The 26545-nt window shown below is 36.5% G+C and overlaps 1 protein-coding gene across 1 annotated transcript; it reads left to right on the top strand.

Moving 5' to 3' along the window:
- The first annotated feature begins 24346 nt into the window (after positions 1-24346).
- LOC129959202 (uncharacterized) lies at positions 24347-25432 on the top strand. The gene has a single exon (XM_056072025.1). The coding sequence runs from the start codon at positions 24347-24349 to the stop codon at positions 25430-25432; it is 1086 nt and encodes a 361-aa protein (XP_055928000.1).
- The last annotated feature ends 1113 nt before the right edge of the window (positions 25433-26545 follow it).

Below are 26545 nucleotides of genomic sequence, written 5' to 3'. Positions count from 1 at the left end.
CGAGATTTTAACATGCTTAAAAGGGCGCGAGCAGGAAAACATCAATCACATCGTCCACTGATAACGATTCACTTTTCCTTATCTCACATTCCCTTCTCATTATCTCACAGCTTGAGATTGGGGGAAGGGAAAAACTGGAACCCGTAAAAATACGGGCAGTGACAGTTTTAAGGGAGTTTTTGTTTCCGTCTATAGACGGGTCCGCCGTTTTGAAGGGAGAAAATATTCCGTCTTTTTCCGGGTTTGCCGCTTGGAGGGTTAAAAAGGATATTTTATCTGTATTTGTGTAACAGCCAAAAATCTTTTTTACTTTGTCCCACATGATTTTAGAAGGTATTTGTCCTTGAATGGAATTGACATACGAATGAAAGGATTGCTCCTGGCTAATGCGTCGGATTCTACGAAATTCAGATTTTGCTTTTTTAAATTTAATGAGATTTTGGGTGGTAGGGTATCTCCTGAAGGTATTCCATGCTTTGTCTAGTGCTCTTTTACAGTTTTCACATTTATCATTCCACCACGGTTTGCATAGCTTTGGTATTTTCCCCGATGTTTTGGGAATACTGATATCTGCTGCTGCAATTATATGCTCGGTTACAAGCTTGACTGCCAAATCAATAGGAGTTTCATCGATCATATCTGGTGTAAGTTGACATATTGAGTTGAACAATGGCCAGTTTGCTTTACTAACATTATATCTCACAGGTCTTTTAGGAAATAAAAAATCACTGTGCATGTACGTCAATACAATAGGAAAGTGATCGCTGTTGTATAAATTTGAGTCCACGGAAAATTTCCAGTAAGGGGCAAGGGAAGGAGAACAAAGTGCAAGATCAATCGTGTGGAATGTTTTGCTAGCTTGGTGAAAGTGAGTAGGATTATTGTCATTAAGTATACAGAGACAATGATCATCAATTAGTTTTTCTATTTGCCTTCCTCTAGTGTTGATATCATCATTATTCCAAATAGGATTATGTCCGTTTAAATCACCTAGGAGAAAAAAAGGTTCTGGCAACTGTTCTATTAATTGATTCAAATGTCGTTGTTCAATATAGTCATTTGGGGGCAGATATAAATAGCAGATTGTTGTTAGAACTTTCAACTGAATTTGGACAGCAATTGCCTGTAAATTTGTGTCTAAAACAACTTCATTACTTGGCAAATGACGTAAAGTTAAAGATGCAACTCCGCCAGATGCTCTAGAATTTTGTTCATTATCCTTTCTTTGAAGGATATAGTTTTTAAGATTGGGAGAGACACGTGGAGTCAAATATGTTTCTTGTATCCCCAAGCAAACAGGTTGATATTTGTTAATAATAGATTTGATATCCTCTTTATGAGCTTGAAAACCGTGGCAATTCCAAGAGACTAAATTAATATTTGTCATTTCGGTTTCCTGAAGAATTTAGATTTAAAAACTTTTGGCTTGGCTGTGCTTACTCTAGCTTCATCGCTCAGGTCCATTTCGCTGAGATATTCATCGGATGGATGAATTTCCAACTCAACATCCTTACTATTTACGTTTATCTTTTCTTTCTGTTCATTTTGGTTTTGAATGGAAAGATTCTTTTTTTTCTTTTTATTTTGTGGAACAATTTTTAAAGTTTTTTGGTTTTTTGTAATGTTTTTTTCTTTAGTTATGGAAGACTTGTTCGATTTTATTATTTCGAGCCAATCTTTCAGTTTGATGGTAATGTATTCCTCATTTGATGGAGAGGGAAAAGGCTTCGCGATTGTTTGCGATGGACAACTGTTTTCTTGAATTTGTATCGGTTCAGTTTGCATGCTTGAACAAGTCGTTCTTTTTAAAGCTGTACTGTATGGGAGATTTTCCTTTGGAGTTCGTTTTTCAACTATTTGCCTAGCTTCTGCAAAAGAGATATTTCTAGAAATTTTAATGGTCTGGATTTCTTTTTCAATCTTCCACTTGGGACAGGATTTAGAATAAGCAGGATGACTACCGTTGCAATTAACACATTTTTGGGGCTTTGTGCATGGAGTGTCATCATGGCCAATTTCAGAACATTGTGGACAGCGAGAGGAAGAAGCGCGGCAGCTAGTTTTTGTATGTCCAAACCTCTGGCATTTAAAACAACGCATCGGGTTTGGCACAAAAGGACGCACATCGCAACTTATAAACCCAGCTGTTATCTTTCTGGGAAGCACATGAGTAGCAAATGTCAAAATAACATGCTTGGTTGGAATTATTTTACCATCTCTTTTTAATGTTATACGGCGTGCACTTGTTACTCTAAATGACTGCAGTTCGGAAACAAATTCTTCATCACTAACCATAGTAAGGTCCATACTAGATATGACACCTCTAGTATAATTCAGAGTTTTATGGCCAGATACTTCTATTGGGGCATCACCAAAATTCTTTATGGCTAGAAGTTGCTCTGACTGTTTCGGCGTCGCAGTCTCTATTAACAAATCTCCAGATCTAAGCTTCTTTACAGATGTGACGTTTCCAGCAGTACTTTGAATATACTTTTGTATCAAAAAAGGTGACATGTTTTTAAGTTTATCGTCTTTACCATGTACAACTAAAAATTTTGGAAGAAATTTCGAAAGCTCAGTTTGTGCAACGTTAATTGACTTGTCGGATTCGGTGTGTGAAGAAAGACCCATGCAAAAAAGACAAAGATTCAGGCCCGACGGCACCGCCCACCACGGAGCCCAACAAGGGATGGTAGCCACCGGCTCTAGACATTTCCAGCCTCGGCGCTTACCATGGCGCTAGCCGGAACCTATACGCTGGGAGTCACCCCCGGGGACAGTGACCACCCTTAACGCCAAGCCCAAGGAGTGACCCCTTCGCTTGATCCCCTTGAGCAGCCCAGTCATGTGCCTAGGATACCGGCCGATTGATACACCGGGGACCGAAATGTACCACCCGTCTAATGGGTCGCCACGCACGGCAAACACGTGGGGTGTTTGGCTGTCCATGAGAAGCAAGAAGCAAACAGAGCGGCAACAGCTTCTCATGGGGAGCTCCCTCGCTTGCCGTCGAGGGAAAGAAAAAAACAAAGGTGACAGCAGAAGGCGCAGAGGAGAGTAAACCTAAAGGGAGTAAAGATCCCTGGGTACCTCGGGATTGGGACACCCGTACTCACCTATAGTAGGTGAGCCCCTGAGGGGTTCAGAGGATGAATCGGAGCTGGAAATGAGTTGCGAAGACCTGGCAACTCCAACAACTGCATCAGTTCATTCCCCTTCAAAAAAAAATCAATTAATGGGTACTTTCATCTCTTGGAATTGTCGCGACATAAGTCCATTGTTAACAAATTTCATCCTGCTTGCATTGGTGTTCAAGAAACCCTTTTGACACCAAACATTCCCATCAAATTACGCGGATATAGCTGTGTTCGGAAAGATGCAGGCATAGGATCTCATGTTTCTGGAGGTGTCTGCATCTTCACATCAAACCTTTATCCGAGCACACCTCTCAATTTGCATACCACTCTTCAGGCTGTGGCTGTGCAGGTCCATATACGATCTTTGGTCACAGTCTGCTGCATTTACTTACCGCCTCATGATATAATACGTCAGCAAGATCTAGATACATTAGTGGACCAGCTCCCTACGCCATTTATCCTGCTAGGTGATTTCAACGGCCATAGTAAGTTGTGGGGTTCAAATAGTGGAAACTCTCGTGGGCGGCAGATCGAACAGTTTATTACAAATAACTGTCTCTGTCTGCTCAATAATGACGAGAAGACCTACTTCCATGAACCGACACGTAGCTTCCATTGTCTCGATTTAGCCATATGTTCTCCTGAACTACTACCGTTGTTGAATTTGACAGTTGGAGATGATCTGCACAATAGCGATCACTTCCCCTTAATAATTTCCCATGCTGATAACGGTGGGGCGACTTTTTGTCCTCCGCGTTTTCAATTCCAACGGGCAAACTGGACTACATTCTCCCATCATGCTTTTATCAATGAAACCATGATCAATAATGTAGACATTTCGGAAGCCGTACAGAATGTCGTTGACACGATAATGAATGCCGCTAATATCACTATTCCGAAAACTTCCCCACGGCTAAGAAAATTTCGTAGACCGTGGTGGAACGAAGCCTGCCGCGACAGCTACAAGAACCAAAAGAGACTGTGGAGCAAATTTAGACGCTACCCAACGTCAGAGAACTTAGTCGCTTTTAAAAGAGCCAAAGCCCTTGCTCGTCGTATTCGCCGTCGTAGTCAGAGGGAATCTTGGATTAGCTTTGTATCATCTATCACATCCTATATTTCCAGTAAACGTTTGTGGAAAAAAGTAAAAGCAGCTAATGGAATTTATAGAGATTATTCCTTCCCTATTTTAAATACAGGGAATGTGTCCTACTCCGCTCCATTAGATGTTGCCAATATTTTAGGCAAAGCCTTTGCAGAAGTTTCCGCAACCGATTCTTACAGTTTTGATTTTTTATCAGTTAAGAATCGCGCGGAACGGGTACATTTAGGCTTTAATACCCAGGAAACATTTCCATACAACTGCGAATTTAAGATGTCGGAACTGGAATCGGCTTTGTCTCAAGCCCATGATACAAGTCCTGGACCAGATGGGATCACATATAGCATGCTCCGCCATTTGAATGCAAATTCTCTTTCCAGTTTATTACTCTTATATAACAGAATCTGGACTGAGCACAAGTATCCTTCACAATGGCAGGAAGCTTTTGTGATTCCCATCTTAAAATCTAGCAAAGACCCATCAAACCCTCTGAACTACCGGCCAATTGCGCTGACTAGTTGTCTTTGCAAAACCTTTGAGCGAATGGTTAATGCTCGTCTCGTATACGAATTGGAGAAACAAGGATGTATTCCCCCTTTGCAGAGTGGTTTCCGTAGAGGTCGGTCTACTTCTGACAACCTCATTTTACTGGAAACCCAGATCCGCAATGCTTTTGTTAAGAGGAACCACCTTGTCTCCATATTCTTCGATATTGAGAAAGCATACGACCGCACATGGCGCTACGGCATACTTTTAACACTTTATAATTTTGGTTTTAGGGGAAACCTACCCAAATTTTTACAAAACTTTTTATCACATCGCACTTTTAGAGTTCGTATAGGTAACTTTTATTCAAATCATTTTATTCAAGCTGAGGGAGTTCCGCAGGGGAGTGTCCTCAGTGTCACACTCTTCATTATTCATCTTAGTCAAATTTTAACCCATTTACCTTCATCTGTGCATGCTTGTCTTTATGTGGACGATCTGCAGGTCTCGTGTCAAGGCACCAATATGAATCTAATTGAAAGGCAGTTACAAGCCGCTGTAAACAAATTGGTCTCTTGGTGTAAGGAAAACGGGCATACGATCTCTCCGGAGAAGAGCCGGTGTGTACATTTTTGCCGAAAACGAAATCTTCATCTTGATCCGTGTATTCATATTCAGAATATTCCAATTCCTGTGGTAAACGAAATACGAATTTTAGGAGTGATATTCGATCGGAAACTTACCTTCCTACCGCATATCTTATATTTGCGGAAGAAGTGTGAAAAATCCTTAAATGTTTTAAAGGTTCTGGCAAAAACATCTTGGGGTGCCGATCGAACCTCCCTACTCCGTATCTACCAGGCAGTAATCCTTTCCCGTATTGATTACGGTTGCATGGTTTATGGCTCTACACGCCCTACAGTTTTGAGGCAACTGGATACTATCCACCACTCTGCTCTAAGAATCTGCTCCGGAGCTTTCCGTACATCACCAGTAGAGAGTCTATATGTTACTTGCCACGAACTACCTCTTCACTTACGACGACAGAAGTTATCTATTTTATATTATTATCGGACAAAGTCTATCCCTAATCACCCCATTTGTAATATGAATCTTCCTTTTGGCCTTCGTAGACTATACGATGCCCGTCCCTCTCATATCCTACCATTCAATGAGAGAGTAAAATTACTCTTGCAGGACTCGGACCTTTCAAACGTGACCATCAAAACAGCTGAGTCATTTTGCCTTCCGCCTTGGGATATCCCGCATTTTCACTTTCTGAATCCCTTTGCAGGTTTTGACAAATCGTCAACAGCTGCTGTGGTTTTCCAACAACTCTTTCTTTACCATCGCTGTCGGTATTCTTCATTCACTCCAATTTTTACGGATGGCTCGAAATCGGATGGACATGTCGGTTGTGGCATCGCACTTCCATCTGATACACTGAGCTATCGCCTACACGACCACTGTTCTGTATTCACGGCTGAGTTAGTGGCAATTTTCTGTGCTCTTCAGGAGATCTCGCCTTCTTCTCAGCGTGATTTTATTATCTATACTGACAGTAGGAGTGCTTTGGAGGCACTCTCACATTGTCATAAAGGGATGCACCCAACTGCTATTCGGATTATGTCTACGTTGCAAATTTTACAAAATAGAGGATTCAAGGTCATATTTTGCTGGGTTCCTGGTCATGTGGGTATTTCCGGAAATGAGGAGGCAGATTCTGCTGCTAAACAGGCTACATCCTTTCTGACATATAGCCTTCCATATTATGATGCGAGAAAGTCGGTCAATAATTATTTCCACTTAACTTGGCAGAAGGCATGGGACATGCAAACTAACAATAAGTTACATTTTGTCAAACCTACAATTGATTTCTGGCCTATAATCCCTATACGAGAGGTTGATGTCAAGTTGACTCGCCTTCGTATAGGGCATACTCGATTCACGCATCGTCATCTCCTTTTCGGTGAGAGAGCACCGATCTGTTCTGTATGTAACATTGATTTTAGTGTGAAACACATTTTAATTGAATGTCCAGTGTTTGATTCTCATCGTCAATATTTTTTTCATTCACCTTCTCTGGATTTGCAAGACATGGTGGGTGAAAAATACCACCCAAATATTTTAAACTTTTTAAAGGCTATTGGCTTTTATGCGTGCATTTAATAAGTGTTCATTGTTTATATATATATGTATATATTTAAATTGTATCATCTGATTTCTGTTACAGAATCATTGCCCATTTCCTACTTAAAATTTAATATACTCATTGCTACAAAAATTTTCTTGTTTGCTTAATTAATTATCTTTTTTTTACATTTTATAACTGATTCATTTTAAGCTTGCCGAATGTAAAACCATATGCTTGGCGCAGTATGGCCAAGATTGGCTCTTGCGCCAAAAAACCAACCAACCAACCAACCATGATCAAAATGTGAAACAAGATTTTCTTTTTGAAATCTCGTTAAATAATATTTAACTCAAAATTATAAATGTAAAATAGCAAATACTTTACAGAGGTTTCGAATAAAATCATGAGATAAAAAAAAGGAAGATAAAATGGTAAATAATTTCAAGTTAAACACAAGACGAGCTTTTCTCGAGTCGTTAAAATCCAGTACTCCAAGCAATTAAACACATCTGTTGCGAATCATCCAAAAGCCGAAACGAGAAAGAAACCCGAAAAAACTTTTTCGAAAGAATTTTATACCTTCTGTGGTTTGATATCCAATTTGACCCAACTCCCCTTGGAATGATCCACGAATTTATTCATGAAGGAGTTTAATGGTAGAAACTTTCGAAACCCCCGGAAATGCCACTGCACATAATGTGACATGCGAGTTACCAGGAAAAACAAGGATCAGAGAGCGAAAACCACTTCTCAAGAAAGCTCTACCACATTAAACTTACCATCCCCCGACTTTCTCCAGGGAATTCTCAAAAGATTTCGTCGTCTTCGAGATTTTTTTTATTATTTTTTTAAGATCCTAAAGAGCTCCAACTAGTACCCCGAATCGTGCCCATTCTAACCGAATGATTAGAAAGAGGTACAGGGATTTAAGGTGGCCGGAAGATCTTCAGGGATTTCTCATTCCTTTCAGGTTAAAAAAAAGATTGAAAAAAAAACCCAGCAGTCAGTCATTGCATGAAGTGCTCTATTTTAAGATAGCTGATATATAAAAGGCAAATTTTAAACATCTTGGATTTAGAACGAAAAAGAATTAAAGAATGAATTTCCCATGTAGCGTGTGATGACTTTAATTTAATCAACTTTGGATAACAACAGACTGCAATACAACATATTTGATGCAAAACACTCATTCCTGCAACATGTGAAGTAGAGAGTGTTGATGAATTTTAACTGTCACGTAGATTGCAATACAACATATTGGATGCAAAACACTCATTCCTGCAACATGTGAAGTAGAGAGTGTTGATGAATTTTAACTGTCACGTAGATTGCAATACAACATATTTAATGCAAAACACTCATTCCTGCAACATGTGAAGTAGAGAGTGTTGATGAATTTTAACTGTCACGTAGATTGCAATACAACATATTGGATGAAAAACACTCATTCCTGCAACATGTGAAGTGGAGAGTGTTGATGAATTTTAACTGTCACGTAGATTGCAATACAACATATTTAATGCAAAACACTCATTCCTGCAACATGTGAAGTAGAGAGTGTTGATGAATTTTAACTGTCACGTAGATTGCAATACAACATATTGGATGCAAAACACTCATTCCTGCAACATGTGAAGTAGAGAGTGTTGATGAATTTTAACTGTCACGTAGATTGATCAACATCGTAACCTCAATTTTGTTAGATATATGTGTCATGTTTATAGTGTGGTTTATGGGATGTTTTAAAGAAAGCGCTATATAGCCACAGTTATAAAACTAATGCTTACATTTAGATACCATCAATTAAATATTTTAACAATATTTAATTGCATGCCATGTTCGTCAAAGGCATGCGGTTAATACACAAGTAACGGTTTTCTTCATTATATTACGAAGCACACAACTCTCATGTGTGAGAATAATAATCTGAGAAGTGAATTTCACGGTCTTGTTGAAGGTTCACAATTTTATGGTGATGGTGGAGAGAAGAAGATAATAAGGCTTTTTTTTAATAGAGTATTTGAACAAGCTTTGGAAAACCATTTTCGCTGGTTTGATTTCAGAATTTATCTCCCATGGCTTCTACAGTCGGGATATGAAATTTTGTTTCATTCCGTTAATTAATTTTAGCTGCAGATGTCTTCAAATAGGGGAGGTTATCTTATGGACACTCAGTGCATGATGATATTCATGTGTGGCCCAACTAGATTGACCAACACCGTAAGCTCGTTTTTATTAGATATATGTATCAAAGATAACACAATAAATGTGTTTTATGGAATCTTGTTCTAAAGAAAACTCTATTTAGTGGCAGTTATAAAACAAATGTTTGCATTTAGATATTATCAATTAAATATTTCAAAAATATTTAACCGAATGCCATGTTCGCTAATGGCATACGATTAATATATAAATATCGGTTTTCTTTACTGTATTACTAAGCACATAGTTGTCAAATATTAGAATAAAAATCTGGGAAGTGGCTTTCACGGTCTTGTCCAAGGTCCACACTTTTAAGGGGTGGTGGAGAGAATCACTCTTTTTTTGGAGAGTATTCAAGAAAGTTTTGGGAGACCATTTTCGCTGGCTTGTTTTCAGAATTAATCTCATCATGACTTTTACAATCGGAATATGAAATTTTGTTAAAATTCTGTTAATTTATTGAATTGCAATTGTCTTCAAATAGAGTAAGTTATCCTATGGACACCCTCTACGTACTGATATTCGTACGCGATCTTGTACAAAAACCGATTTTCATCCATTTTGAATGCATTTGTCAAAAATAAGAGCTACGGCTTACGTATTTTATTTTCTTCGCTATACTTCGCAACATTACACAATAGAAATCAGATTTTGTACGAATATGTAGGCAAATAACTCCACTATTGATGAAGAGATAATTTTCCCAAGAGATCTAATAAATTTAAGACAAATTTTAAATATCTGACTTAAAATTAATTTTAAAATCAATTTCATAAAAAATGAACCATGTTACTTCTACTTTTCGTTTCACATGAATTCATAGAGAATACGTGAGCCATATAAGAACATATACACATGAAGCGCAAAGCTCAGTAACATAACAAAGCATCTGAATGTGAAATTTTAAAGATTTTCAATTTGGTATGGTATGGTATAGTTAAGGTTTTCTGGCACAAGGTCCAATTTAGGACAAGCTGCGCCACCCACAAGGATATTTAAATAGTTCTATCATAAAAGTGTAAAATGTGTCAATAAAACAAGAGTACATTGTAAAACGTCAAAAGTTTAGAAGGTCTATGATTTATAATGATTTGGCACAAGAATAAAAATAAAATTCAAATTTTAAATGCTATGAAAGAAACCAATGGCTTTTAAAAAGTCAAAAAGTTTTAAGTGAGGTTTCTCACCCACTAGGTCCTGTAAATTTAAAATAGGCGAATGAAAGTGAGTTAAACGATCAGAAGTAAAATTAGGACATTGAGTAAGAATATGTGCAATAGAATTGATCACTCCACAGTTCGTACAATGAGGGGCTCGTTCACCAAACAGCAAATGTCTATGCGTATACCTTGTGTGTCCGATTCGTAGACGAATTAATTTTACATCTGCGCATCGGTTTGGTAAAACTGACCACATATTTATTTTTGGTTGAATAGCATGTAGTTTGTTATCAACCTGTGTGTCCCAAACTTCTTGCCACTTTTCATTGATGTATCGTTTGATATAACTTGATACATCACAAAAGGGAACACGGAAATTAAAAGGTTCTGAAGCTGATTTTGCAGCTAGATCTGCAAGCTCATTGCCATGGATTCCAACGTGACTCGGTACCCAGCAGAAAATTATTTCAAAGTCTCTGTTAGCCAGTATTGATTCTTGCTTCATGATTTGTGCAACAATTGGATGACAAGAATAATCAAAATTTTGTAATTGTTGCAAAACGCTCATGTTGTCCGTGTATAAGCAAAATTTACGACAGTCAGATGAAGAAATATTTTGCAGTGCACATAAAATAGCAGTTGCTTCTGCCGTATACACTGAGCAGTATTTGGGGAGAGTATAATTATAAGGAGTGTTATCTAAAATAACACCGAAACCAACATGATTCATCGTTTTCGAACCATCCGTAAAGATTGCTTTATAATTGTTATACTGGGCACGATGCTCAAGGAATATTCGCTGAAGCGAGTGTGCATCAATATGAGATTTTTTGAAACCAATGAATGGGTTTATATGAGAAATGCATGGTGTATTCCAGGGAGGAAAGCAGAAACGGTCAATAGACAATATGCTCACTTCAGAAAGTTGTGTGTCTGAAATGAAGGATTTCATGCGTTCATAAAATGGACGGATAGCCGTTGGACGAGCATTATAAATTCGCTCTAAAAATTGACTGAGAGTGGTGTAAATTAAAGGATGATTAGGTGTGGATGAAATTTTAAAATAATATTGCAATGACAATTTCTGGCGACGCAGAGATAATGGAAGTTGATGGCACATTACATATAAGCTTTGCACTGGGGATGTGCGGAAAGCTCCAGAGCAAATCCTCAGAGCAGAATGATGGATTGTATCAAGTTTCTTCAAAGCAGTATTGCTGGTAGAGCCATATGCTAAACAACCGTAGTCTATACGAGATAGAATCAGAGCTTCATATACTCGGAGTAATGATGTCCTATCAGCCCCCCAAGATGTGTTCGAGAGAACCTTTAGAATATTTAGCATTTTTTCACATTTCTTTCGTAGAAAGGAGATGTGAGAATGGAAAGAAAGCTTTCGGTCGAATATTACCCCGAGAAAACGTACTTCTGGTACAACAGGAAGAACTCTATTGCGTATACAAATTTCAGGTTCAGGGTGAAGACTGCGTTTTCTGCAAAAGTGGACGCAACAACTTTTACTTGATGAAATTGTGTATCCATTCTGATCACACCATTTCACAAGACTATTCACAGCAGTCTGCAACTGCCTTTCAATCAGTCTTATGTTTGATCCCTGGCAAGAAATATGCAAATCATCAACGTATAATGTGCCTAAAACTGATGAAGGAAGTATTAAAAGAATTTTAGAAATGTGGATAATAAAAAGAGTAACGCTCAATACGCTACCCTGAGGAACACCTTCCATTTGAATAAAAGAGTCAGATAATGCTGATCCAACACGGACTTTAAAAACACGACAAGATAAAAAATTTTTAATAAAAAGTGGTAATTGACCACGAAACCCAAACTCATAGAGGGTTCGAAGTATCCCATAACGCCAAGTCTGGTCATATGCCTTTTCAATATCTATGAATATGGAAACCAAATGATTTCTCCGCACAAATGCATTACGGATTTCTGTTTCCAACTGTAAAATGTTATCAAGGGTAGATCTACCTTTGCGAAATCCACTTTGATGTAAAGGCACACGGTTTTCCAATTCAAGTTGATGGATAAGCCGGAAATTAACCATTCTTTCAAATGTTTTGCTTAAACAGCTCGTAAGTGCTATAGGACGATAGTTTGAAGGGTCTGTTGGATCTTTCCCAGGTTTCAAAATTGGATTTATAATAGCTTCCTGCCATTGCGAAGGAAAAATTCCTTCATTCCAAATTCTATTATAGAGGCGGAGAATATTATTAAGTGATGGAACACTCAAATGGCGAAGCATATGGTATGATATTCTATCGGGTCCCGGACTGGTGTTATGAGATTTTGAAAGTGCCTTTTGCAGCTCACACATATCGAATTCAGAGTTATATGGGAGTGCATGTCGTACTTGAAAGTTAATTGGTTGTCTCTCAGCACAGTTCTTTATACTTAGAAATGTAGGATTATAGCTGTCTGAACTAGCCACTTTGGAAAATGTTTCAGCAATAATATTGGCTATATCTCTGGGTGATGAGTAAGTACAGGAATTATTCTTTAAAACCGGAAATGTAAATTCTTGGTAAATACCGTTAGCAGCCTTTACTTTTTTCCATAGATGCTTACTAGATATATTAGATGTAATACGAGACACGTATCCAATACAATATTCCCTCTGACTGCGTCTTCGAACTTTTCGGGCAAATGCCTTTGCACACTTGAATGCAACTAGATTTTCTGTTGTTGGATATCTTCTAAAAATATTCCACCGTTTACTTTGTGCCTTCTCTGCTTCACGGCAGGCATTATTCCACCAAGGTTTGGAGAGCTTACGAGGTCTGGTAGAACTTTTTGGAATTGCATTATCAGCGGCATATAATATAATTTGAGTTATTTGTGTAACGGCCTCAGAGATATCCAAACAATTAACCATTGCTTCAGTGATTGTGGCCAACTGCTGAAAGCTTTCCCAATCTGCCCGTTGGAATAAGTAGACAGATGGTCGTTGTGCCATCCTAACACTATCAGCAAGGGCAATCAAAATTGGAAAGTGGTCACTATTCAGAAGATCTCTTCCAACTGAAAAATTTAAAAGTGGAAATAGTATTGGCGAACATACAGCAAGGTCTAATGAATGAAATGAACGAGTAGGTTCGTGAAAATATGTCTTTTCATCACTATTTAACAGGCAGAGATTATGATCAGATATCAACTGCTCAATTTGCTGGCCACGAGAGTTGGTGTCCTCATTTCCCCATAGGATGCTATGTCCGTTAAAATCACAGAGTAATATGACGGGAATAGGAAGTTGATCCACTAAAGAGTTTAAATCTTCTTGTAAAATCACCTCACGTGGAGGGAGGTATACACAGCAAACTGTTATAAGTGTCTTTATGTGGACTTGAATAGCAACAGCCTGCAAATTGGTATGAAGGATAATCGGTGTGCTGGGGTAGAAGTTGGAAGTGAAAATGCAGACACCTCCTGAAACACTAGCATTTAAATTTCTATTTGAATCTTTGCGGACGCAGTTGTACCCTCTAATTTTAGAGATTATTGAGGGTTTTAAATAGGTCTCTTGTAAAGCAAAACAGACAGGCCTGTGTTCATTTAAAAGTGATTTGATTTCGACGGTTTTAGAACGATACCCACGACAATTCCACGAAATGAAACCAGACATGAAAAAAAAAAACAAAGAAATGTTTGAAAAAGTTACGCATGGCCGCCTGGAGGCGATTTATTAGGAAAATTATCCATTTCTACATCAGATATATCAGATGTAGATGGACAAATTGCTAAGATAGAGTCTGAAGTAATTGGTATATCAGAAGGATCTGGAGGTTTAGGAGGGACTTCATTGTCAGATGTTTTGGCACTTGGAGGAGATTTTGTTTTCTTTCGTTTCTTCTTAGCGAAACGAGTTAAAGAAAATTCTGAATCTTTAGATTGAGAAACGGGTTGAGAAGATTTTTTAGTAGTAGAGGCTGAATTTCGATTGTTTTCAGTTTTTTGTACGTTATTGCTCTTTACTGATTCAAGAGCTGAATGTTTACAGGAGCAGGTTTTCAATGTATTAATATCTGTAAAGTCGGTCTGAGAACTAGTACATTTCAATGTTGAACTTATGGCGCCACTATAAGTAAGGCCAGGTTTGGGTGTTCTGTCTAAAACAAATTTTTTCGCTTCTGCGTATGAAATATTTCTTCTAACTTTCAGACTTTGAATTTCTTTTTCCGTTTTCCATTTAGGACAGTCACGGGAATACGCAGGATGGGACCCAGAGCAGTTTAAACATTTGAAGGTCTGTGTGCTACAAACTGAAGTTTCATGATCATCAGCTGAACATTTGGCACATCGACGGCTGCCACGACAAGTTCCCTGCGAATGTCCGAATCTCTGACATTTAAAACAACGCAGAGGATTTGGTATATATGGTTTAACTTTGGATTGTATATAGCCAGCACGTATAAATTTTGGAAGTTCCGGGCTACTGAAAGTTAGAATGACATGTTTTGTTGGAATGAATGAACCATTGCGTTTAATTTTTATGCGATGAGCTGCACAAACTTTTTGGGAATGCAATTCCTGAATGAGTTCATTCTCCGAACAGTCAAAAAGATCTAAATCGGAGATGACTCCTCGAGAAAAATTCAGTGTTGTGTGAGGAGTTACCTCTACAGGGAAGTCTCCAAGTTGTGTTAATTTCTGCATCGTAGCAATCTGTGTTTTTGATGAGGTCTCAATAAGGAGATCCCCGGACGGAAGTTTTTTAGTAGATTTGACATCACCAATAAATGAAGAAATCAATCTTTGAACTATGAAAGGTGAAACTTTATTAAATGTCTTTGGTGTATGTAAGATTAAGAATCGAGTATCTTCGGTGATTGGTAAACGTGGCGAAGTGTCTGAAAAACAAATGCAAAAAGGGAAAAAAATTCAAGCCCCGACGGCACCGCCCACCATGGAGCCCAACAAGGGAAGGCAGACACCGGCTCTGGTTGCCTCCAGCCTCGGCTCTTACCCTGATGCTAGCCAGAACTTATACGCTAAGGGCCACTTCCAGGAACGTCTACCACCCTTAACGCAGAGCCCCAGAAGGTGACCCCTTCGCTTGATCCCCTTGAGCAGACCAGCCAAATGGCTGGGATACCAGCCGATTGATACACCGGGGACCAAAATGTACCACCCGTCAAGTGGGTCGCCACGCACGGCAAACACGTGGGGTTTTTGGCTGTCCATGAGAAGCAAGAAGCAAACAGAGCGGCGACAGCTTCTCATGGAGAGCTCCCTCGCTTGCCGTCGAGGGAAAGAAAAAAAGGTGACAGCAGAAGGCGCAGAGGAGAGTAAACCTAAAGGGAGTAAAGATCCCTGGGAACCTCGGGATTGGGACACCCGTACTCACCTATAGTAGGTGAGCCCCTGAGGGGTTTTCAATTTGGAACCGTGTTATCAATAAGTGTTTTACTTACTGCATTTACATAATTGTATTAAATGATGCTGATAGCGGTTGTGGAGATTCATATCTAAATAATAATGATATTATCACATGAAGCCAACAAAGAAGATCTAAAATTTTACACAACCTATGAACTTTCAAACTCTGGAGAATTTTAAAAGCGTATTTGTTAGAAGTTATTACAAGTGAGGTAGTGAGGGGAATTTGAATTCTCCTTCCAGCGAATAAGAGTCTAGTCAGGAAATATTTAAAATTAAGTATTTATACCTTTTTGCTGTGGAATAGATAAAAGATTTTGTTCTGATTAACCTAAAATTATCCGAGCTATCATTGCTTGTTAAAAATATCTTTCTAAGGAATGGGGAACTTCGTAATTTTGTGGACTTTGATTAGTGTTTAGATGACAAGAACGGTACCTGAGCTGGCACCACCTCTCCAAACTTCCACATTACATCAGTGGGAGGATTCGTCCCCGACGGATTTAACGTGCACCACGACGGTTCTTCGGTCGAATCGGGTCTCGAACCTGAAGCTCACCGGTTCCGAAGACGAGACCTTTCAACCAGGCCACCGCGACATTTTGAATGATGGAACTATTCATAGAGCAGCCATCTTGGTAGTATTCCAAAGTTCCAGCTTAAATTTAATTTCTAATATCGCTATTGCCTTATATTGGCCTTTTCTAAAAATATTTATCAAAAAGCATTTAAAAAGGATTTTTAATCATTCATTGTTGCTCTTGGGGGCAGTCATATGAAGCTTATAAATAAAAATAAAAACGCGTATCCAACTGACTACACGATGCACTGTATAACTACACGATGACTGACTACACGATGCACTGTATTTAAACAAACGTTCTCTTTTGAAGTTACACCTCTGTTTGTTTGGGTGGAAGTTTGCACTTTTAAACAGTGATTTATGCTTGTGTCACTACTCCCTCTCCGAACTTCCAAACCACACCAGCAGGAGGTCAATTGATCTCAGATTTGTATAGGTATTGAAATAGCGAATAAGTTTTGTCACATATTTAGCAAGTTTAAAAAGAATTTTCAGTTTAAAAGGCTGCTCTTTTTGAAAAAATTCATTTTTTTTCTGTGTATTTGAACGAACTAACTTCTAGTAAAATTTACAATTGTTAGAACGATATACGCGTTTAAGACCGAGTAAATGGCCGAGGAAGGAGAGAGGGGGTTGCACTTGATTCCTTTTGTCTTTTAAGTTCTCTGCTGTAACAGAAACTGTCCAGTTACTTCTTAGCAATACTTTATAATGCTTATAGAGTGTTTTACAAGGAAAAAAGTTTCTGGACTTCGAATTTAATTAAAAAAAAGTTTCCTAAAAAACGTGGTTGTAAAGGCATAATACATAAATCTTAATTAAAAAAACCAATTGAAAAGCTTTCATTGAAGTGGAAAGTTTGCTTTTATTTAATTGCTATTTTTGACTAATTACAATGTAATTGTTCTTATAATTAAAGAAATATCATAAACATGTGAATAAGATATTTTTAAAGATATTCGAACCACTATTTAAAGAATAATATTGCTTTTATCAATTTTAACGATTACTCTAGGAAAAAAAAGCTTTACATTTTTATTCAAGAACAAAGCGACGAATTATTTTTTTAAAATGTTGACTATGAGCTTACGACTTAAAGAATTAGTGATTCAATATTTAAATTATTTTCTGGAATAAATAAAACAAATAAACAAATTTAATTAAAAACTGCATTTTTAATTAGCCTGCTAATAAAAATGGAGAATATATTGTTTTAAATACGGCAAGTTAATAAAAGTAATAGTTGCTCTTCGATATCCTCGCCTTTCGTAAACAAAAGTAAATATTAAATTCAAAAATTTTGTTCGCTAGTATGATGTCGTATCTTTTAAAAAGAATTTAAATTAGATTTGTCATTAAAACTTCATTTGCATTTAAAAGTAATTCTCTGTGGTATTGTTTGCTTTGATTCAAAATAATTTATTACTATCAATTATTGCGGTTTTTATTTATGAAGTATTTAAACATAGAAAATCAATTTAGCAAATGGAATGCATTTTGAAAGTAAATTTCCATCCAAGAGAAAGTAATTCTTATAATGAGTTTTATTTTTATATACATACTTTTTTTACAAAGAGCTAAATAAGATTTTCCCATTAGACTATCTTTCATGTACTTTTGAAATCTATTGGTAATTTAATTTAAAATCATGAATTTAAAATAACAGTTTGATGCTTCGAGTTTAAGTGACTTTTCATTTTTCATCGTGTGACTTGTTATTAAATTATTTATTTATACAATTTTTTAAATTTATAAATCGTGTATAGAATTAAAGCCAATTTCTCTATCTTCAAAGACAAAGCAGTTTTAACTTCAAATGAAAAGTTATTTAATTAATGCCAATACAATGTACATTTACGAAGTAGGTATGATAAATTCCTATTTAATGACCCAAGATATATAGTAGACGATGAGATTTTTTTAAAAAAATAGAATACATTATTACATAAAGAATAATATCTTTCTCATTAACTTTTACCACTTAAGATTTGATTTTGTTTCAAAAAAATTTCACTCAGTCCCAAAAGTATGTATGTATAAAAAAATTCACATTTTAATAGCTGCCGTTTATTGTTTATATTATATTATATTGTTTTACCTCTCCTGATCATTTTAAAGTGAAAATACTATTTGCGAGCAATCAAAATAAGGATCTTGCAATTTTCTGATGAAAAATATCTTGAGATAAATATACTTATCATTGAGACATTTTAATTAACCAGTTAACTGTTTTTGACGCTTATACTCGTCACAGAAAATTACAGCATTTTGCGTTATGACGAGTTTATTCAATGACAATTATTATATTTATATAATAATTGTTAATTATTATATTTATAATTAATTATTTATAATATATATATATATATGACAATTTAGATACGCAATTTAGAACTTAAAAATGAAAGCAAAAGATCTCTGCCACCATTGACAACGTTTTGTTTTTAAAACAATATGATATACCATCTTTTTTTGATTTCTGTAACAAATGGAGGTCCACTAGGGGTGTATTTAATAAGCCTCCATCCTCGACTAAGTGAAAATTTCGAAAAATGTGTCTATTGATTTATTTTATTATTAAAAGTTTAAGTTGTAAGCACAATTTTTGAATACCCTGTATATACTGATTATGGTTATAACAAGATAAATTGCCTTTTTCGAAAGCCGAAACCCTATGTAGTTCTGCGCTTAATTCCTCCCTACCAAATAAGACATATTTGGCGAAATATTTTCTAATTTCCAGTTTAATCAAAGCATTACATAGAACACAGGTTCACACTGCGGTAACAATTAATCTTTGAATCAAGTGTAACACAGACAAACCTATTGGTTAAATATATCTTCATCAAATAGAAGGAAATCGCCTCAAAATTTGAGAATCGATTATAGTTTGAAACAATCCCGGTACAATTCAAAACTATGAGGAGTTATCTAGTTTCAGCTAGGATGAATATGCAATATTTCTCTTGAAATAAATCACAGGAAATTGAAACTCGGATTACGGTCTAATTGTGCTATAAGGTTTTATTGCCTTTCAGTTAATCCATGTTGTTCATTATATTTTATTTTAGGCAACCGTCTATTGAATATGGAATGATGATTCAACTGTGCATTGAAATGGCACGCACAATGATTAAACTGCACGCTCTCCTGTTTTACTGAAAAGTAAATTGTGCAAGCAGAATCTCAAATTCAAATGGATATATTCATATTTGAAAACAAAGTTAGACAACCGACGTATTTCGGATATCATTTCTGCTTGTTTGTTTTAAAGATTTGGATGTTTTAAGCAATATTTATTTGATCTTTGATTGTTTTCCTTAGATGGGAAGTAAATGTTCGTGCGGAATTTCGAATTTGGATATTTATATTCATATTTATGAGGAATTTTAGACTATCAACGTGCTTTTCATATGATTTCTGCATTCAGGTCATAAATGTTTGTTTACTTAAAATAACCTGCGAGAATGTTCGGCCAGGAACTTTCTAGTACATTTATACAAAACAAGAATACAATTTAAACATTTTGTGTTGAGTTTCATCGTAATCACAATTGGACTATTTCAGCTCTGTTTTTGAGTACGAGGTAATGATAGATGATGGATTCGCCTCGAAAATTAAAATGTGAAAGCCTTCTAGCTCCCCAATAAGAGATACTCAATTTCTCGTTCGCAATCTTTCATACATAGATAATACCTGTCATCAGATTGAGAGTAATTCGACCCACACCATTATTGTCCCTACCAGGGAAGTAAGAACCAAAATACAATAGGGGAAACTCCTCATTCCCGTCGTGGAGTTTAGTGTCCCCTTTCCCAGTGGCACTAAGTGTCGTTTTAAAGTGAAGACAATCTAGCATGCATATTGCACATCCTCCCTTAAATGGATTGTCTAAAAAATTTTAAAATAGATCTTCAATTTTAATGTCAATATCACATACCAAGTTTCATTATGTGGCTTTCTATATTGTTCACATATGTAACAAATAACAGATAGATAAGCAATCCTTAGGTGGGTTTAGTACAACATTTGATCATTTGCAAAATTTATTGTATTTAATTTGAAACCAGATCAGTCAAGGGGGTGACAATCTGTCAGGGTGCTCTTTCACAGGCATGAAAACGCGATAAATTAAAAATTCAATGACTTAAATACAAGAAATTTGGTAACTCATTTTTTGACTACAATTACAACACAATATTGAGACTACAAATTTTGTTTTCAGTCGGTCGATAAAAAGACTTCAAAAATCACATCCGTGGGATTATTAGCCATAGATCGGAGGTTAATAGGTTTTCATATCTATTTCGGCAATGGCATGCTAATTAGTATAAATACTAATTATGGCAAGTAATATTATCAGTATACAATTCTATAATAACAAGTAATATTAGTATATAATAGTAATAATATACACGTACAATTAATAGAATATATACGAGAAAGATTTTGAGAGACCACTTCCACTGGTTAATATTAATAGTTGTTGGTTCCTTAGCTTTTCCTAAAATACATGTTGTTAGTTGCTTAGCTAGCTTCTATTAAATCATTATTTTTATAAAATTTCTTTCGAAATTTCCCTTTAATGTTGCCATTTCCCTTTAATGTTGCTATCTAAAACAGAAATTTAATTCCTAGTCACTGAGGATATTTTTTAATTTGTTAGAATTCAATTTCTGTTAATCATTATTTTTGAATTTCTAAAGCATTTAAAGTAATCAAAATGATTTGTTCTTACCTCAGATTATAACTGGATGTTAATTACAAAGAGAGGAAATTTTTTTCAATCCTTATTAATTTTCTAATAAATCCTCCAGTCATTTTTCTATTACCCTCATTATTATTTTATAAATCTTAAGGATTGAAAAAGTTAATTTTTATCCAAAAAAATTCCATTTATTAATGTAAGATGTTAATCATCGAACGCTTACTTTTATAATAGAATGTTTAATTTGGGTTTTGGTTTATTTCTGTTGTTCAAGCTTTATTTTTTTGAGTACTTTCATTAATTTTAAAAGTGAGGAGTAATGATAAAGTTCTTGGCATCTTTCTGTACTATGAAATGACTTCAATATTTTTCTTTTTATCAAGTCTGTCTAGATCTATGCCACCACGGTAATTTAAAATTAATTGGATGATCAGCTTTCTCTCAGCACTTTCAATCAAAATTATTTTTGATTAATGTTAGAATTAATGATATTAATGAATATTTATTAGAATTCCTTGTTTAATCTTTTTATCTTTTCTGTTGATTTTTTTTGTTTGTATCAAAAAATTACTTTATTAATTCTTTTTAAAATGACATTTTACTGTACTTTTGAATTTACTGTATACGGAATACTCCCGCTCAATTGGAACAAAATTTTCAACATAAACAACTTTTTTTGAAAAACGTATTAACAGAAGGGATCTACAACTTAGATTTAAAAGGAATTTTTTTTTCTTTTTTACCTGAGACATAAAAATAAATTACAAACTATATTTTGTTTTTCAATAAAGTTATTTCACTTTGTTTAAAGTATTAAGATTTATTTCGTTTCATAATCCACGTAATTGTACTGATTTTATTCTAATGAACATTTTGATAAAAATTAGTCATTAGAACTATATACTCCTCATATCCTTTTTAACTGATTCGTATTCAACCGAGGCCGTGCGCGAAAAAGACAAGAGCGCTACCTAGAGGAGGCTATTAACATGAGAAATTTAGCTGCTGTGACGTCACAGCGTAAAGCCTTCGTTTGAGTGCTTGCGATTGGAATGCGCGCGTGATTTAAAGAAATACATATCGAAATTCCGGTGTATTCTTGGATTAACTCATTCTAAAGTAAGTTTTTTAAATTTATGTTAGTTCCATACAAAAATATAATCTAGTTATATTTTAGAGTTAACTTTGATTGCAATATTTTTAGATATAAAGTTGTTCTTGTATTTACTCATGTGTGACAAGTCTAATTTGATGCTTTAATTGTTGATTATATTACCTCTACATTATCGTTTATTTAATTATGTAATTTAAGCATTTCTTAGGTTCTTCTAAAGCTTAGAAATTTCAATAGCTTCTTTTAAATGTAAGCATTTCATAATGGTTAGAAATTAATGTTACTCTCCGAGATCGGCTAAGCCTAAAGTACGGAAAAAATCAACTCGCTTGTGCGGGCCGAGCAAAACGAAATTGTTCGGCTGAAAATTAACGGACTTTTTCTCTTTATGTAAAGTATACATAATTTTTTTAATTCAATTGTGCACAAAAGAAAATAATAGGTTTTTGGAGGAAATCGCTAGAAAATTATTCAGAAACGCAGTTATTTTTTAAACATGCAGAATGACGAATTTTAATTTGAAATAGTTTAATGAAATATTTCCTATATTATTTTTATTACAGGTAATAATTTAAATTTATCGAGATCCTTGAACTTAATGCTAATTTAGCTTTTTTAATTTTAGTTAGCTTTAATCTTACATTTTTTGTAGAACCTGTGCCCCATTATTAAGAATGACCAGCTTAGAGCTAAAAATTTGAAAAGAAAACTGTCAACTTTTTCTTAGTAAGATAAACTTTAGGATATTAATCTTTTAGCAAACGAAGGAAATAGACCTACTGGGGAACCCACCTTCGCTTAATATTTCTGAAAAGGGGTAGTGCATCTAGAAACAGTACCCCCAGGGTGATGTGGAAAGCTGTTTCTAACAATTTAATTAGAAATTTATGTAAATAAAATTAAATAATTTATCGTTTTTGTATATTTTTCTCAAAACACTGGATTATCCAGCATCAGAATTTCCTGCTTTGAATTAATCTTTTTAAAATTGATTTTTTAATGAAATATCAGTTTTTTGCATATGCTATTTTATGAATATGAAAAAAAAATGTTTTTTGGTTTCTGGTACTTTTTCTCTAAACAATGGGTGATCTTCTATCAAAATTCATTTCTTGCAATTGAAATTTGTGTCAAAGCCTCTTTAAAAGTTTTTTATTTTACTTGTACTATTTTTTTCAAATATTTATTTTAATTAATCGTCGATGTTAAAAATTCATTCAGTAATAAGTAAATGCCAAAAACTTTGTACTTCTGTTGTGTTTCTGTAAATGCGATTTGATTTTAAAGGAAACTTATGGATTTAAAGATACAAATCCTCTATTCATTTCAAAGGTCTTCTTAATCCGCAAGAAAATAAATGTTTAATTAAAGAGGTTTTATGAATTCTTTGTTTTTATTGGCTATTCATTCCGAGGTTAGTTTGAATCCGTAAAAAAAGATAGAAAAATTTCTATCGAAAGACGAAATAGTTAGTTTCTGCATAGGAATAGCGTTTCCTATACATCACCAACAGAGCTAAGCAGAGGCTTTCGACTGTGACGTCACGAATTCAACCTTTCGGCCTCCTGCATAGCTACTTCTGTTTATCTTTTTCGCGCACGGCCTCGATTCAACCTAACCCCTCAGGGGCTCACCTACTATAGGTGAGTACGGGTGTCCCAATCCCGAGGTACCCAGGGATCTATACTCCCTTTAAGTTTCCACTCCTCTACGCCTTCTGCTTTCTGCTGTTTTTTCTTTCCCTCGACGGCAAGCGAGGGAGCTCTCCATGAGAAGCTGTCGCCGCTCTGTTTGCTTCTTGCTTCTCATGGACAGCCAAAACCCCACGTGTTTGCCGTGCGTGGCGACCCATTAGAAAGACGGGCGGTGCACTGTGGTCCCCTGTGCATCAATCGGCTGGTAGCTAGTCACCTGAGTGGCTAGTCTGCTAGGGATCAAGCGAAGGGGTTACTCCTTGGGCTTGGCGTTAAGGGTGGTCACTGTCCCCGGGGGTAACTCCGAGCGTATAGGTTCCGGCTAGCGCTAGGGCAAGCGCCGAGGCTGGGATTGGCCAGAGCAGGTGGCTGCCTTCCCTTGTTGGACTCCGTGGTGGGTGGTGCCGTCGGGCCCGAATCCCCATCAATATCGTATGGGCTCTTCTCGAAAATCTCCCTTCAGTGGGCGTAAAGTATTCAAAGTTCCTAATGTTGATCATTTTGATACTTTCTTCATTATAAAACGAATATCTGAAAGCAATGAAACTTTCCATAACGTATCTCCTTTCCTAGTTCAGAAAGCAATTTTTGCGACCGTAGGCGAGGTGAAATCTGTTAAAAAAATGCGTTCTGGGGACTTGTTATTGGAGATAGATTCCAAAAAGCAATCCCAACAACTTATGAAATTGAAAGCTCTTGCTAATATACCGATATCGGTGAGTCCTCACTCATCTCTCAACTTCTCCAAAGGCGTTATAACCTGCGGAGAATTATTTAATGTTCCTCTTGAAGAGACATCTGCTGAACTTAAAAAGCAAGGAGTGACTCATGTTCGGCAAATATCAATTCGACGTGATGGGCAACTCTTCCCCACAAAACATTCCGTACTCACTTTTCATACTCCTAATCTGCCTGAATATATTTATGCAGGGTATATCAAGTTACCAGTTCGCCAATTTATACCAAATCCATTGAGGTGCTTTCAGTGCCAGCGATTTGGCCACTCGAAAATTAATTGCCGCGGGACACTCGCATGTGCCCGTTGTGCTGAAAAAGGGCATGATAGCCAGCAATGTAACGCAAAAGAAAAGTGCGTGAACTGCGGCGGAGATCACCCTTCGTATGCTCGATCTTGCCCACGCTGGCACTTAGAAAAACAGGTCACAACTTTAAAAATAAAAGAAAATATAACTTATCCTGAAGCCAGACGTAAAATTGAATCCCAGACCCCTACTCCTGGTGTCAGTTATGCCTCGGCTGTGCTAAAAAATTTTTGCTCAAACTGTTCTTGTGAAAATTGCTTGAAACGAACTGTTAAAACTAATAGCCCTGCAAATATATCAGAGTCTGATTCTGAGGAATCTATAAAAAGTAATCCAACTCCAGAATTGGAACCCCCGAAATCAAAAAGAGCACCAAAGAAAAGAACAAAGAACTCGCAGAAGTTAAAGCTTGCGAAAAATGACATTTCAAAATCAGAACTCCCATTAAAACTTAAAAGATCTTCTTCAAAAAATTCTGTCGCCTTAGGGCTAGCGAAAAAAGGTGTTGTCCACAAGGACTTATCATCAATTTTTGGTGGCACTTTAAATAGCCCAGATATTACATTGCATCCATCGGAGGATGATGATGACCTGGAGATGAGTTGCGAAATCCAAGCAACTCCAACTAATGCCTGTAATCGTTCTCCGCCAAATTCTATTTCTTAATGGGTACCTTCCTTTCTTGGAATTGTCGCGGCATTCGGTCCAAACTTCCTGACATTAAGTACATCTTAAACAATTTTCATCCTGTCTGTTTCGGTGTTCAGGAAACCTTCTTGACACCCAACATTCCACTAAAATTACGCGGATATAATTGTGTTCGGAAAGAGGCAGGCACTGGATCTCATGGTTCTGGAGGAGTCTGCATCTTCACTTCAAACCTTTATCCGAGCACTCCTCTTATTTTACATACATCTCTTCAGGCTGTGGCTGTGCAGGTCCATATACGGTCTTTGGTCACAGTCTGCTGCATCTATCTTCCGCCTCACGGTGTCATCCATCAGCAAGACCTGGACAATCTAGTAGACCAACTTCCGTCACCCTTCATTTTATTTGGCGACTTCAATGGACATAGTACTTTGTGGGGCTCGGATAGTACCAACTCCCGTGGGCAGCAGATCGAACAGTTTATTGCTAACAACTGTCTCTGTCTGCTCAATAATGACGAGCAAACGTACTTCCATGCGCCCACACGTAGCTTCCACTGTCTTGACCTAGCCTTATGCTCTCCCGAACTACTACCGATGTTGAATTTGACAGTAGGGGAGGATCTGCACAATAGCGATCATTTCCCCCTAATAATCTCCCACGCTGATAGTGGCGGTGCGGCTATATGTCCCCCGCGTTTTCTATTCCAGCGGGCAGATTGGACTGCATTCTCACAATTAGCAGTTATCAATGAAGCTATGGTCAGTGATGCAGATATTTCGAAAGCAGTACAAAATGTCATTGATAAGATAATGAACGCCGCGAACACCACCATTCCGAAAACATCCCCACGTCTAAGAAAATTTCGTAGACCGTGGTGGAATGAAGCTTGTCGCGACAGTCATAAAAATCAGAAGAAATTCTGGAATCGATTTAGAAGGTACCCTACGACTGAGAATTTTATCGCTTTTAAAAGAGCCAAAGCGCTAGCTCGCCGCATTCGGCGCCGCAGTCAGAGAGAATCATGGACAAAATTTGTCTCATCCATCACATCCACTACTTCCAGTAAACTTTTATGGAAAAAGGTAAAGGCCGCTAATGGTATCTATAACGAAACTTCTATTTCTGTTT

This window comes from Argiope bruennichi, chromosome X1 (assembly GCF_947563725.1).
Source record: "Argiope bruennichi chromosome X1, qqArgBrue1.1, whole genome shotgun sequence".
Taxonomy (NCBI): domain Eukaryota; kingdom Metazoa; phylum Arthropoda; class Arachnida; order Araneae; family Araneidae; genus Argiope; species Argiope bruennichi.
The sequence above is the reverse complement of the archived record's forward strand: the minus strand, read 5'-3'. Positions and strand labels throughout refer to the sequence as shown.

Excerpts from the sequence above, each read along its gene's own strand:
- LOC129959202 (XM_056072025.1), top strand. The coding sequence starts at position 24,347 with ATGCGTTCTGGGGACTTGTTATTGGAGATAGATTCCAAAAAGCAATCC.